Source organism: Pangasianodon hypophthalmus, chromosome 3, assembly GCF_027358585.1.
Source record: "Pangasianodon hypophthalmus isolate fPanHyp1 chromosome 3, fPanHyp1.pri, whole genome shotgun sequence".
In the NCBI taxonomy this organism is placed as follows: domain Eukaryota; kingdom Metazoa; phylum Chordata; class Actinopteri; order Siluriformes; family Pangasiidae; genus Pangasianodon; species Pangasianodon hypophthalmus.
Window position 1 is genome coordinate 12388030 of NC_069712.1, and position 14417 is coordinate 12402446.

General features: G+C 36.5%; 1 protein-coding gene across 1 annotated transcript in view; it reads left to right on the forward strand.

Annotated features, from left to right (window-relative positions):
• The window catches only part of LOC113542347 (serine/threonine-protein kinase 32C), an 82683-nt gene that overhangs the window by 18805 nt on the left and 49461 nt on the right, over positions 1-14417 (forward strand). Inside the window, exon 2 of the mRNA XM_026939817.3 lies at positions 7825-7880. Within this exon, the coding sequence (XP_026795618.1) occupies positions 7825-7880 (56 nt within the window). The remainder of the gene's footprint in view (positions 1-7824; positions 7881-14417) is intronic.

Below are 14417 nucleotides of genomic sequence, written 5' to 3' on the forward strand. Positions count from 1 at the left end.
CTGTGGGCTCTTCTCCTCAAAGATCGCTCATATTTGGGCTGCAAATAGTTTCATGAGTCAAGCAGTTGGAAGCCAAGGCTCATTAAAACAAATGTTTTTGTAGTCTGGCCAAAACTTTTCTTTTCACAATTATTAACTTTGGCTACTTTTGCACAGTTAAGTTTGGTATAATATGTAGAATGGAACGTATCCACTCTAGGTATGGTCACATGTTTCAGTGCAATACAGTGAACTGTGAACATTATTATTTTTATTAAAAAAAAATTACTTGTAGAGTTATCTCAGGTTATGAGCTCATCCAAACAAAATGGTGAATTCTAGTGCAACTGTATTCACAGAAAACAATGCTGGTATCATGGGAGTTTTTCGATTTACTGAAGCAAACAGGCAGTGCCCATTAATGTTGCATAACACATTTTAGCCTCCGATTAAACAGTGTTACAGAATTATTCAGAATGTTCCAGCAGCATCACAACATGTTTTTTTTTCCCCAGAGATAGTGTGGTTTTAATAACTTAGCACACAGATGACAAGAACAAATGAGCAGCAACATCTGTCGATGGTTATGGTTATGGTTATGAAAATGCTCTATGTCAAACTAATCTCAGACAATGTGTGCACATTTGTTTTAGGGTTATGACAGTACTATAACGGCGTTAGGGCTATCGTTGTACAGAGTAACATATTACTATAATCTGGATACATTTCCCTGTTTTCCTTGCAAACATATTGCAGTTACTTAATTAACTGTGACATTATTGCTTCTATGTTTCTAAGGAAATAATATAATTAAATTGAAAGAATTTGATAATTGAGATAATTGACATGGTCATTCAGTGAATGCAGCATTAAAAAAACTTTCCGCTGTTGTGAATTTGGTAACACTTACTGTGTAACACAATATAGGATTGCATAAATATCTAATAAAGCAATGCTGGAGAATTTATGAAAGGCTGGAGTCATATATGACGTTTACTGTTTTATGCGACTGTTTTTTACATAAAAAAGAGAAGAGTGTACCACCTTCAATTATTTTTATGGGTTGAGTGATTTGTATTTTTTTTATTATTATCTTTATCTTGCAAGTTTTTTTCTGACAGCACATTTATGGTACTTTGAGAAAGCTGCAGAGGGTATACATAGTATTTCCCAACAGTATTATAAATTCAAATTTCATTACAACTTTAATTTGAAGGTTTCTTTCAGACTTCATACGTAAGTGAAACTGTATTGGAATGGTGACTTATTTATAATTTTGAATGCAAATGGACCACTCAATTCAAATCTTTATGAAATATTTTTCCAATATATCATGATTGTACTGTTAGTAATTGGCAAAAAATAACTTAATAAAATAAGATAAGATTTAAAACAATTACAGATACAACAGCCTGAAACAGTCGTTGGATAAGTGATGGTAAGTGATGTCTCTTCTCTCTTTCATGTAAAAACAACACAGTATTGCTTTATAAAAGATTTATGCAATGCTTCTTGTCATGAATTCCCTCTTTCAGTGGATGATGCGGTTCCCAATGTGATGAGTGCTGCTTTCATGTTGTTTATTTTTTCACATCATGTGCTTTTGTTTCTGTTCTAGTCCTGTCTCTACCCTCGTCCTGACATTAGTATGTTACCCAGTTGTGTTCACCTGTTCTATGTTTGGTCATTGATGAGTTTGTCAGTGCATACCCTGCTGTTTTTTTTTTTAAAGTGTTCTGTTACAAAGTCTCATTGAACGTTATCTTGCGTTTCTAAGCCTTGTTTCATAGTTTTGTCTTTCCTAATTTTGGCCCTTGCCTGTGCTCTGCTCCCTCTTTGGCTCTCGGGTAACGATTCATGGCTTGCCCTTAATAAAGCACGTGTACACTTGTGCACTGTCAGGAAGTCTAAGCATAAAAAACATTTTGAATACTCAGATTAAGTCTGTGCTATCACATACGTTTTGAGCCACAATACATTTCTTTGGGATGACAGTGCCCTGAGTAAAACCCCATGGGTTTCTGCCATGGAAACGCTGCCGTTACATGTTAAATAATTAATGGAAGGCATATGTTCAATGCCAAAGAAATCACCCTGGTACAGTCAGAATACAGGCTTTCACATTAAAGCATTGTAACTGGTCTGGTTTATTGAAGTCTTCACTTTGTATGAATCTGCTCAAAATGCAGGGTCAGATTCTGATGAGGAGCCAGGGGGATGAAGAGGTGACATTTACCGATATCTCAGTTTATTTTAGCTTCGTACTTGAGATGTGTCTCACATACATTTAACTGGATATGAAGTAATGGCATGAATAAATGGCAAGGCACAAACAGTGAGTCCAAAGCAGTGTACAGAAGTGTCATAGAAGTAGCACAGCTCTTTGAATTAAAGACGGGAGATTGACTGTATCCTCAGTGCTAGCTGTGGATCTGAGCAAAAGAAAGCTCAGTGTGCCCAAAGGAACAAGATTAAACTTATCCATGATGGTCTGTTCTGACCTACATCTCTGAAATCTAAATCAGAGACCAGAATAGCATTTGTAAGGGATAAAATCACAAAAAAATGAGTATTCTTTTCATATGGAATCCCATATAATGTACATTTGACTCATCAATGCACTGGAGATATAACAAGAAGAAGATAACTGGAGATTTTTTATGTCTGCCTTTACAGGTCAACAGCTGGCCTGCCTGATGCCATTCATTCATTTATTCATTCAGTTATTCATTAGATTTAATCTTGGTCAGTGTTGCAGTGGATCCAGAGCCTGTCCCAGGAACACTGGGCGCAGCCCAGGGCACAAACTGGTTGGAACGCCAGTCCATCACATGGCACCATGCACACACTCATTCTCTCCTAGGGGCAACTGGAAAGCTTTTGGGAATGGGCGGAAACTGGAGAACCTGGAGGAAACTCCTGGACTAGGGAGAACATACAAAGCTCCATCATACAGTAAATGCTTTAAATATTTGATATGAATATGATGGATGCTCATCTGCATTCTTCACCCAATTAAATGCAATTTATCTCCATCTTGCACAGTATAGATATGTTCCATGGAGCTGCCTTTTTACAGGTAGTTCAGAATGTAGCAGCCCACATCCTTACCAAGAAAAATAAATTCAGAACATATTAACCCAGTCTTATTCAAGATACAGTTGTCCTGCTTATTACATTTAATCCTCTGAAGGTTTAGCTCTGGTCTATCTTGCTATAGCCCATCAGAAGGACTTAACTGAAGCAGGCCTTCTGTTAACCTACATGATCGCTCACTGCTAAGAGCCTGGACGACAATTTTCTTACATCAACTCTAAACTCTGGAATAGCGTTTTAGAGGATATTAGGATCGCAACCTTTATATTTTTGAATCCAGATTAATATAGCTTTGTTTAACCTGTCCCATCTGTAGTTATTCGAGCTTTTATTTTATGACTTGTAGTAATTTTCTTATTTATAGATTTATATTCAATTATTGAATAAATGTAGGTTGTTTTATTATTCTCTACTATTATAAATACTGTGTTGTCCTGTTTAATCTCAAGATGTTGACCCAAAATTAAAAAGTGAGAAACTTTTAATTTGATTTAACCAATATTTCAGAGGTGAAATATCAATAGGCATTTCATTTCTCTGAAAAAGTCTTCTGGCTGTAATTTGTATATTGTTAAAATACCTCACAGCTAATTCTAATATTTTATTATATATTCATAAATGATTGTGTGAGATGACACATTTGTTACCATTGCCTTCTCTTTATGCAGATTAGTGCCTGTGTTCTGTGTAATAAATCTGATTCTCTAGACAAATGACATCTCTGCATTTGTTTCACGGTGAGAACTTTCCCAGCAGCTTCCATTAGTAAGCACTTTATGATGACCCCCATTAGCAGCCCGTTGAAATTGATGCTTGCATTCTTACACGCTTTGGCTTTAACCCAGTAGGAGTCATGCCAATAACCACTGCAGCCTCAGCCTTTCTACTCTGTCTCTCTCTCAGCAGTATCACAGTGGTGCAGACTCAGCAGTATCTGATGTTTTAGCAGCAAGTTTGGAGCCAGATATTCACCACCCATGCCAAGTGTCCATGCATTTCAAATTCTGATAAAAGGTGCACTTACCTGATTAGGGAAATATAGAGGCTTAGATGGATGGAGCATGTATGGAGATGGTCACTGTATTATACAATTATTTCTATTGATTTTAATTGTGATTTCTTTGAATTATGTTTATAGCTTGTCTATACTTTTGATAGGTTTTTAAATTTTGAATTTTAAAATTAATGGGACTGTAGCTCAGTATGGTAAGGTGTGCTTTGAAGAAGAACCTTTGGCAGCAATTATAGCTTTGAGTTCTTGGGTATGTCCTATAAGCATTGCATCCTGGATATGGGTGGTTTCTCCCATTCTTTCTGGCAGATCCTCTCAAGCTCAGTTGGATTGGATTGGAGGTTTCTTCACAGATGTCCAGGAGCCCACTGAGGACTGGACTTTGGCTGGGCCACTCAAGACATGTCCTGCTGCCACCATGCTTCACCATAGGGATGGTATTACCAGTTGATGAGCAGTACCTGGTTTTTGCCTGACATAGTGCTTGAAGTTCAGCCTGAAGAGTTAAATTTTTGTCTCATCAGACCAGAGAATCTTTTTCCTCCTGCTCTCAGAGTCCTTTAAGTGCTTGCCATATGCCTTTTACTCAGTAATACTTATCTAAATAAGGTATTTCAGTTTTTGATGTTTAATAAATTTGCAAAAAAAAGAAAATGCCAAAAACATGTTTTCAATTATTGTGTGTAGATTAATGGCCAAAAAAGAATCAATTTAAATTAAATCTATAAAAATATAAAGTGTGCAAAATGTGAAGGGTCTGAATTCTTTCCCAGCCCACTGTATGATATCTTTGGTTCAATCCCAATATTTCTCATATGGTTCTAGTTTTGGGCAGTGATATCTCAGTGATTAAGAGATTCTGTGCTAGGAACTGGATTTCAAATCCCAGGACTGGTGGAGAGCCACTGTTGAGCTCTTGAGCCATGCCCTTAACCCAGAATGTCTCTGGAGATCCTGTAGAGTAACTGTCCCTGCACTCAAAAATCAATATTTTTTTTCTTGGGATTACAGAAGTATACTGAAAGTCTTGTATTCAAATATGAATATTGCTTTTGAATACTGATTGTGTACTTCAGCTACAGCAACAGAGCTCCCTAATGGTTTCTAACACTGATCCCCAGTGGTTCACTGCATCCAGTTGCATCCAGATGTTGTGCATATAGATGTTATGTAAATATGAAAGCTTATACTTCCCTTGAGATTACATTCAGTGCAAATGATAGTGTGTCACTTGGTTTAAAACCAAACAGAGCAGAAACAGAACAGTTTAATGCCAGAAAAATCTATTAGTTATCTAACTAAAATTGTATTAGATTCATCTTCACAAGGCAGAACTGGGCAAACAATTCTTTATTTAAATTGTGCAGGATAAATCATTAGTAAGCAGCATGAATTAAATGATTCAGTTCAAAATTAAGTGAAAACGTAAGGGCAGGAATGTATCTGATTGGTTGACAACTTTTGGCAGTATAAAAACAGTTTACTGTATTTAAAATTCAAGCACGAGATGAACAACGCCTGAACGTGTGAGCAAATCTGAACCTGTTTTTGTTCATGAACAATGCGATTACAGGCACAAGTTTTCACCTATTATATCAGAAAAGAAATCAACACCTCTCTCCTGAGGCATTGTTTTTATCAGTGGATGAAAGGCTTCTAAATGAAAGAAAAGGTACATACACACAACAGTGTCAAAGACAGAAGAAAAGTCAATGATAGGTACTGTATAACATAATAGAAAATAATAGAAGATAAGTATAGCGCAAAGATTCATGTAACACAAATTACATCTATACTATCTGGAACGGTATGTTACCAAGACACATGTACATATGTTCATCATGCATTATTTCATTATTGTGCAATAAAAAAAATTCAAAATGCTTCATTAGGTAGCCTGCATCATTTGGCCATATTTACTCTCAAGTCTATATTACCTGTAATTCAGCACACTATTTTCCACAAGCAAATCCATGGGCAATTTAAGATTAGTTGAACATATGCAGGGGATGCTATATCCAGATGTGGTGTTCTGCCACATTAGATATGACAATGTACTAATACAGTAAGCCATTAGGAAACAGTCTTGTGAAATATATATTATTATAAAGCAGACAGTATTCCTGCCCCAGAAGAAGAAAGACCTGGTGCTTCTGACAGACTAAAAAGGTCAGATTAATGAGTAATATTGATATTGATGCCTTAAAGCAGTGACCTCTGAGATAAAAGAGACTGCAGAGAGGCATGCAGAATCGTAATACATCCTCTTTGTAGTCAGGCTTCTCATTTTTAATGCTTGCTTCTGGTGAAATCCTGTCCCCGCAGGACTGACACACCAGTGGATCCAGACAAACAACATTTTACATTATATTGATAAAAAGATAATTTGTAGGTGTTTGCGAAAAGCAAGAGGGGAGAAGAGCACGAGAGAAGTGTGCACTTAAAACAATACCAATTATGACTCAGTGTAATAGAGAAGCGGCAGGATGGTGCATGGCTTCACAAGATATGGAGTGTGGACCCAGAGGGATTCTTCCCCTGATACTGACTTCTGATTCCTCACAAGTTTCTGAGGGTCACAGAAATATTTCAGTAACATGTCTGAGTCAGCCCACTGTATTTAGAGCTAATGGTGTAGAACACAGCACGCTGCTGAGAAGTTAGCACAGAAACAAAGGCAACTACCAAGAGATTAATACGCAAATAAATAGTACAAATAATATATTTTTTAATATCTTTAAATGCATACTTTGCAAGCTGGAGGTATCTCAATGGAGATATTTCTAAGTAAGTACATATAGTACACAAATATCAGGTATATAGCAGTACATGAATGCTTGAATGTCTATTATGTAATGTTACAATCATTATTACACAGTTTAGACCTGCACTCACCTACTCCTTTTAGTCAGATGTGCGGTTATTTAATTGAGCAGTTTGATTATACCACTATAATGTTATGTCATGTTGAAGTACACCTGACATTTTTCACATCACTCACTATGTTCTTACATATTTAACGTGCAAAATATTACTTGTAGTTTCTACTTTGTTATTTATGAAATTCTGAGAAATTATTGCAAGTACTGCAGTAAAAACATGTCAGTGTTCACCTAAGTTACTATGTACTTTCAAATCCAATATGCATAGTATGTATTTGTAATTACCACATAGATTTATTTTAAACACTAGGTATTTACTGTGCTACCACAAAGTCTGCTACATTGTCTTCTTGAGAAATAAATTCATTTCAGGTCAAAGTAATCCACTTAAAATGTTTCACTAAAAAGCAACACTACTGAAACTGAATTTTACCAAATGTTTGTGCTGATCTCAGTTTCTCTAACAGAAATGAAAAATCATTCATAAAGATCATGTCATATTGATCTGTTGGTTAAACACTGACAGGTAAATATGAAGTCATAAAGCTATTTAAGTCCCTATCACATTCTCTTTACTATACCTCCAAGACACATAAGGAGGATCCTCAAGCATGTGAACAAGATTTTTGTGTCTTTTCCATTACCTGCTTATATTGCTAATAATTGAGATGAAATTAAGATAGAATGGATATTTGAAAAAAAAATTGCATAGCTATAATATCAAATAGAGTTTGCTTGGGTCTATGAAAAAGAGAAGTAAATCATAAGTAGCCTATTGTAGGCTAGGTCTTACCAAAAAATATTCTTACATTACATTATAACTTATTAATGACTTTTCCACTTCTTTCCTTACAGTGAATTTTGATCACTTCCAGATTCTCCGAGCCATTGGAAAGGGCAGCTTTGGGAAGGTAAGTATGCATGACTATATCCAGTTAATTTACATACTCAGGCCAAGATCCACCAACCTCGTCTCCCCTATGATTTTCTTTTGGATATAATGGAAGTTGTGAATAGTCATTGTTATGGGCTGTAGTGAAGCCTCTACAGTTATCCTAAGCTATTTTTGGATTTTTGAAATGGACAGACTATAGACACTAGAATAATGACCATTTGGTAATAGTATACAATTAGGAAACAATGGAATCTTACAGCTTGTCAAAAACAAAAGCGAACTAGTGTTTATTGTTACCATTAGTGCCTATACAATCACTGTGAGGGGGATAAAAATAATACATATCAGTAAGTCAGGGTAAGCACATGTCTTATTTACTGCATTCTTATAATTATGTGACTTCAGCTAATGTATGGCTTTTACCACACACACACACACACACACACTATGTATGTAGCTATATATATATACTGTATATGCAGATGTATTAAAAGGTTCAGTGTTGACAATGTTTCCAAAGAAACAGAACATTCCCTCATCAGCTATGCAAGCTGTAGGACATGGGAATTCTAAAAACTAAAATTTGTAAAGGTCCAGCTACATCAAATTCCATTCTTACAAAGATTTGGATGAGCAACTAACATGACTAAGTCATGACAACAGTTAGCTTTCAATGCTTAACCATTAATGATTAGTTAACAGTTATAGATGTCTTTTTTTTAAACAAGCTATGTCTTTAGTTTACTATTCAGGCCAGAGACGGTAAATAAAATGAGAAATCTGTGAAAGGCTTTGAAAACCCCCCTTTCTGACCTAATGTCTCTAGACCTGTAGCTAGTCTGTGGTCCGATGAGCTGCCTTTAGCTATATAATTCACATAAATGTGATTGGATAAGCCACAGCATAGGATCTGCTACAGAAGCCACGATGGTTCATATTTGGTTCATATTTTGAAAACTAGTGTTGCTGACCTACAGTTAGTTTTTCTTCACGTTTATTGGTTCTGCTACAGTATTTTTTCAAGTGCTCACTTTAGCTTGCTGAAATACAGTATGTTGCTGGGTCCACATCTGGAACGTGATCTGCCAGTTTACACCCCCTGGTGTAGGAGTGAAACTCCTATATGTCATGTATATAAGCTAGATACTTACTGTAAAGAATGTTTATTAATGGCGATTAATTGTGAAAGTACAGGATGGTGGGCTCACCATATTCCTCAGTGTTGTCACCTCAAGAAGCGTGAGCTGGAAAAGAATGGTGGGGGATTTGGGACAGACCCACTATGACTCAGTGTTCTCTTTATGTCAGTTGCACATACAGAGAGAGAGACTGAGAGCTGTGCTGTTGGCAGAATGTCACTATGGCTCATCTCTCGGGGAGTTTCAGTGTCTAATTACTTCAGTGTTCTCGTTATCTGAATGAGATGGCCTGCTTAAGTGGGCCTTGTGTAATTACATTAGGATTTTCGATTAATCTGAACCATAATGGTTAATTAATTTCACTGGATTGTTTTTGCCTTTTATATTTTTGCCTAGTTCTAAGTGATTTTGTGCCTGTGTCTCAGTGGGCGAGTAAGAATTATGGTTCATACTAAATACCACCCTTAATAATAATGGAGTGAACTGTTGTCTTATATATTGTTAGTGCGTCCCAGTAGGGATGTGTACTGTTCAGTTCTTTATCATATGCAAATTAGAGACAGCACTTTTTGCTAATGTGATGCAAATGCAAATTTCATCTATTGTTTTTACTCTTCACGGAATCTGTTTTCATTAGTAAGTTTCTCTCAGCGATAAGCAGAGATTGATCTACTCATTGATCCTCATTCAATATAGCAGATACATTCAACAATGCAGAGACAAAGATAATGTAACACTGATTTTTGCTTTGTATTTATGTAATCTTTTTAAACAAGAAATATCAAGTACATTATTTTACTATCTAAAACAGTGGTTGTCAAAGTAGGGTCTGTGAAGCATAGCCAGGGTGTCCATGATTTTTTAATTTAGTTAAAGCAGTGGAAATCACAATCCACTATTGTCAGTGCTATTATATTGTTTATATTGAGTTCTTATAGTCTCTAATAGCATTTTAATTCAAAGGATTTAATCCAAAACTCCATACCTCAAAAACAAGTAGGCCTATAAATAATGTAGACCTAGTGTGTACCGTTGTTGAAAAGTTTAGGAATGCAAAGCTCTATGGCCTCCAAAAAGCTGCAATGCACTGTGTTCTGACACCTTTCTATCATAGCCAGTATAAACTTTTTCAGCAACTTGTGCTGCCATAGCTCTTCTGTGGGATTCAACCAGACAGACTAGCCTTCGCTCCCCACGGGCATCAGTGAGCCTTGGGCGCCCATGACCCTGTTGCCGGTTCACTGGTTTTCCTTCCTTGGACCACTTTTGGTAGGTACTAACCACTGCATACCGGGAACAGCCCACAAGACCTGCCGTTTTGGAGATGCTCTGACCCAGTCATCTAGCCATCATAATTTGGCCTCAGATCAATATGCTTGCCCATTTTTCCTGCTTCCAACACATCAACTTCGAGAACTGACGTTTCTCTTGCTGTCTAATATATCCCACCCCTTGACAGGTGCCACTCTAATGAGATAATCAATGTTATTCACTTCACCAGTCAGTGGTTTTTATTGTTATGGCTGATCGGTGTATTATATGTATATATAATATATGCCCTATATTACATATATATATATATATATATATATATATATATATATATATATATATATATATATATAAAATCATGGCCTACTGATGGTACTATGGTAATATATGGCATACAATGGTGTTATGACTAATTTTTCCAGTGATGAATCTTAAATTATGGGTATTGTAGTAATCTGACTGATCCTGTTGCTCCTGTGTATTATCGAAGAATGTTTAATTTCCTCCTCCTTCCCCTCCTTATCCTCTCACTCTTCTTTGTCCAATCTGTTTGCTCTCTCAATTTCTTCATGCTTTCATACAAAATTATTTATGAAATAAATGGTCTGTTTGGAGCAGCACATCAGCATACATGATGGAGTACATTACCATTTCAATGCACGTTAATTTTCGTCCCAGTTTCTTTGTCTTTCCCTTGAGGCAGTTGTATTGTAATTGTGTTTCTTCAAAACAGAAACAGGCCATGGTAATGATGCAAAAGAGAGATTGGAGGAGTGAGGGATTGAGGGAGTAAATGTACTGGGGCTGTGGTCATACATTTGTACACAAGTTAACACATCTCAAAATGATTTTCTGCTTAATGAGAAGTCAATGTCAGAATGATAAAATAGCAGGAATGTGTTTACATCTGTGTTTTTGTAAAGTGATACTTGTAGAACAAATTTATACATGCTGTAACTACTTGATACCAGTCCTCAGGATATTTTAATAGTGTAGGTCAGGAGTTGAATGCATGTTTGAACTCCTGAACACCAGGAAAAACAGTTACGAATGTCATCATGTCATTATCTAACCTGAAAAAGGCAAGCTGGTAATTTCGCTGTGTATGAAAAGAAAACTGCATCATGTGCATAGGTGTTTGTCTAGCTTAGCCACAGTAGATAATGAACCAACAAACATGGCTGTCAGTCTGTTTAAAGACATTTTAATCGCTAGCTTTGCTAGTTATGTATGCTTGTCCCATGCAGTGAATGTTGTGCTTTGATCAAGTTGTTGGTTACAGCCCATAGCAAAATAGAGGTAAGCCTAACAGATTAAGTTTGTTAATAAATGCCAGGTATAAAATTATCCAAGATGCAGACAGGCCATTACCAACACTGTAGAAATGGCAGCGTACGCAGTTGTAAAATTAATCCAACAGTGAAATAATGAATTAATCAGTGATTATTTCAGCACTGAGTATGTGATTACTACAGCATTGAATGAAGTCAAGTCAAGAGTGATGATGAGGCTCCTGTTTTTAATTGCCGTGACTGACATTTACCTCAGGAAATGAGAGAGAGAATGTGTGGATGATGCTGATTATCAAAGTGATTGCTTGTTGATAAAGGGTCACTAATGTTGTTTTTCCGTAAATAGATTAGGCTACAAATGTAGAGGTAGAAGGGGTGTTTGCCTGATCTAGCAGGCAATCTGAGGAGATCAGAGTTATTGAGGACTCCACATTTAGTTTACAATGCAATTATAATGAATCCTCATCATCTATAAATGTTATTTTTAAAATAGAAAACAAATGAAATTATTATTAAACATGGAAAGACTGCTGGATGGGCGGGACCTCTAAATAGCCTGTCAGTCTGTAAGCTATGAAGAAAGGTAGGTAAAAGGTTAGATATACAGTACAGTTGAGACCAGAAGTTTACATACACCCAGGCTAAAGATATTCAAACTCAATTTTTCACAACTCCACTTCATGTTTCTGTACATTTCTGTATTAAGTCAATTAGAGCATCTACTTTATTTTCATAAGAGGTAGTGTCAAAGTAATAGTTTTATTATAGAGATTTATTTCAGCTTTTAATTACTGTATCAGATTTTCAGTGGGTCAAAAGTTTACATATACTTTGTTAATATTCTGTGGCATTGCCTTTTAATTGCTTGAACCTGTGGAGGGCTAGCCTTCGACAAGCTTCTCGCAATACTTTGTCGCAATTTTTGCTCATTCATCCTGACAGAACTGGTGTAACTCAGTCAGGTTTGTGGGCCTCCTTGCTTGGACATGCTTTTTTAATTCAGTCTACAAATATTCAGTGAGACTCAGTTCAGGGCTTTGTGATGGCCACTCCAATTCACTTTGTTTTATTTAAGCCATTTTGTTACAACTTTGGAGGTATGCTTAGGATCATTGTTCTGCTGGAAGACTCAGTTGTGACCGGGTTTTAATGTTCTGGCTGATGTCTTGAGGTGTTGCTTCAGTATTTCTTTATAATCCTTGTTCCTCATGATGCCATCTATTTTCTGAAGTGTACTAGTCCATTAACCAGCAAAACACCACCATAACATGATGCTTCCACCCCCGTGCTTCACAGTTAGGATGGTGTTCTTCGGATTAAAGTCCTCACCCTTTTTCTTCCATACATAGAGCTGATCATTATGACCAAAGACTTACAGTTTTGTTTCATCTGACCAGAGAACACTCCTCCAAAAAGATGGTGATCACCTGCAAACTTCAGTCAGGCTTTTTCATGCTGGTCTTGGAGTAGAAGCTTCTTCATTGCACAAATCAAGTCTATCAAGTCATGGTGATGTAGGACTCTCATAATGGTGGATGTACATACACTATATGGCCAAACGTTTGTGGACATTTGAACATCCCATTCCAGGTTTAGTCCCCCTTTGCTGTCATAATAACCTGTACTCTTCTGGGAGGGGTTTCCACTAGATTTTGGAATGTGGCTATGGGGATTTGCACATATAAACCCTCATATAGGTGTGACTGTGGTGTCCACATACTTTTGGCTATACAGTGTAGATGCCCTAATTGACATTATATGAAATGTATGGTAGCATGAAATGTGTAGAGTTGTTGATAAACTAAGAATGAATATCTTTAGCCTAGGTGTGTAGAAACTTTTGACCTCAACTGTAGTGCTCATTGTGCTATTTATTATTGTTTGTATTTTGTTTATTAAATGTTCAATTTATTAGATGTTAAATTCAAATAAAATCAATAAATAGTAGTCGCTTTTAGACAGTGTGTTGGTGTCTCTGATTTTTAAAATGCAGTTTGTTTTAATGCAATTTTGGAGATAATCATACTTTTAAAATGCTTGTGTATTTGAGATGTGCCCAAAATAGAAATAAATTTCAGTTTGGGAAAACATGTACTTCTCAAAATTTTATATGGTAGAAAATGTACAAAATTTCACCATGTGAAGGGTTTTCCCAGGCCACCACACAAATGTGTCTGAGTCACCCAGAATCAGCAACTTGTGATAGGGAGGTAACCAGAGTGACTTGGAGATCCTTTATCCCTGGGTATGAGTCAGCATGAAATGTGCCTGGTTGTGTGGAATAGTCCACAGAAGATCCAGAGTGCTGTGACTCACACAGTAGTTGCACTGATGTGGAGCTAGACAAAGGAGGCAGGGCTTGTGAAGGAAACTCTGGACAGTGACCATGAAAACCCTTTTTATGTGATAGCACAATTAATTTCACACTCAAGGTTGTATGGCATACGTGTCCAACCATTTGGACATGAGTGTTTGCCTATTTATGCTCAGGGTGGATGTAGGAGAGTATTACATAATTCATAACGTCCTTGATGAGGAAGGTTTGTTGGGCCAGGAGAGGAGGAATGCTGCCATGCGGCAGACAAATGCTTCAGGTTTTCCCTTTCACAAACAAATATATGACAGTATATTACTGTTGAATATATTGACTAGTATAGTTCCATTTTCTTTCTATTTTCTGATACCATTTAAACAGAAATGTACACAATAACATTTAAGATAGTGAAAGATATGCATAGAATCTACACCAGAGTGTATAATTTCCATCATGTGTGTGTGCATCCATATTTACACTTACTGTATATTTGTGTGTGTGTGTGTGTGTGTGTGTGTGTGTGCGTGTGTGCATAA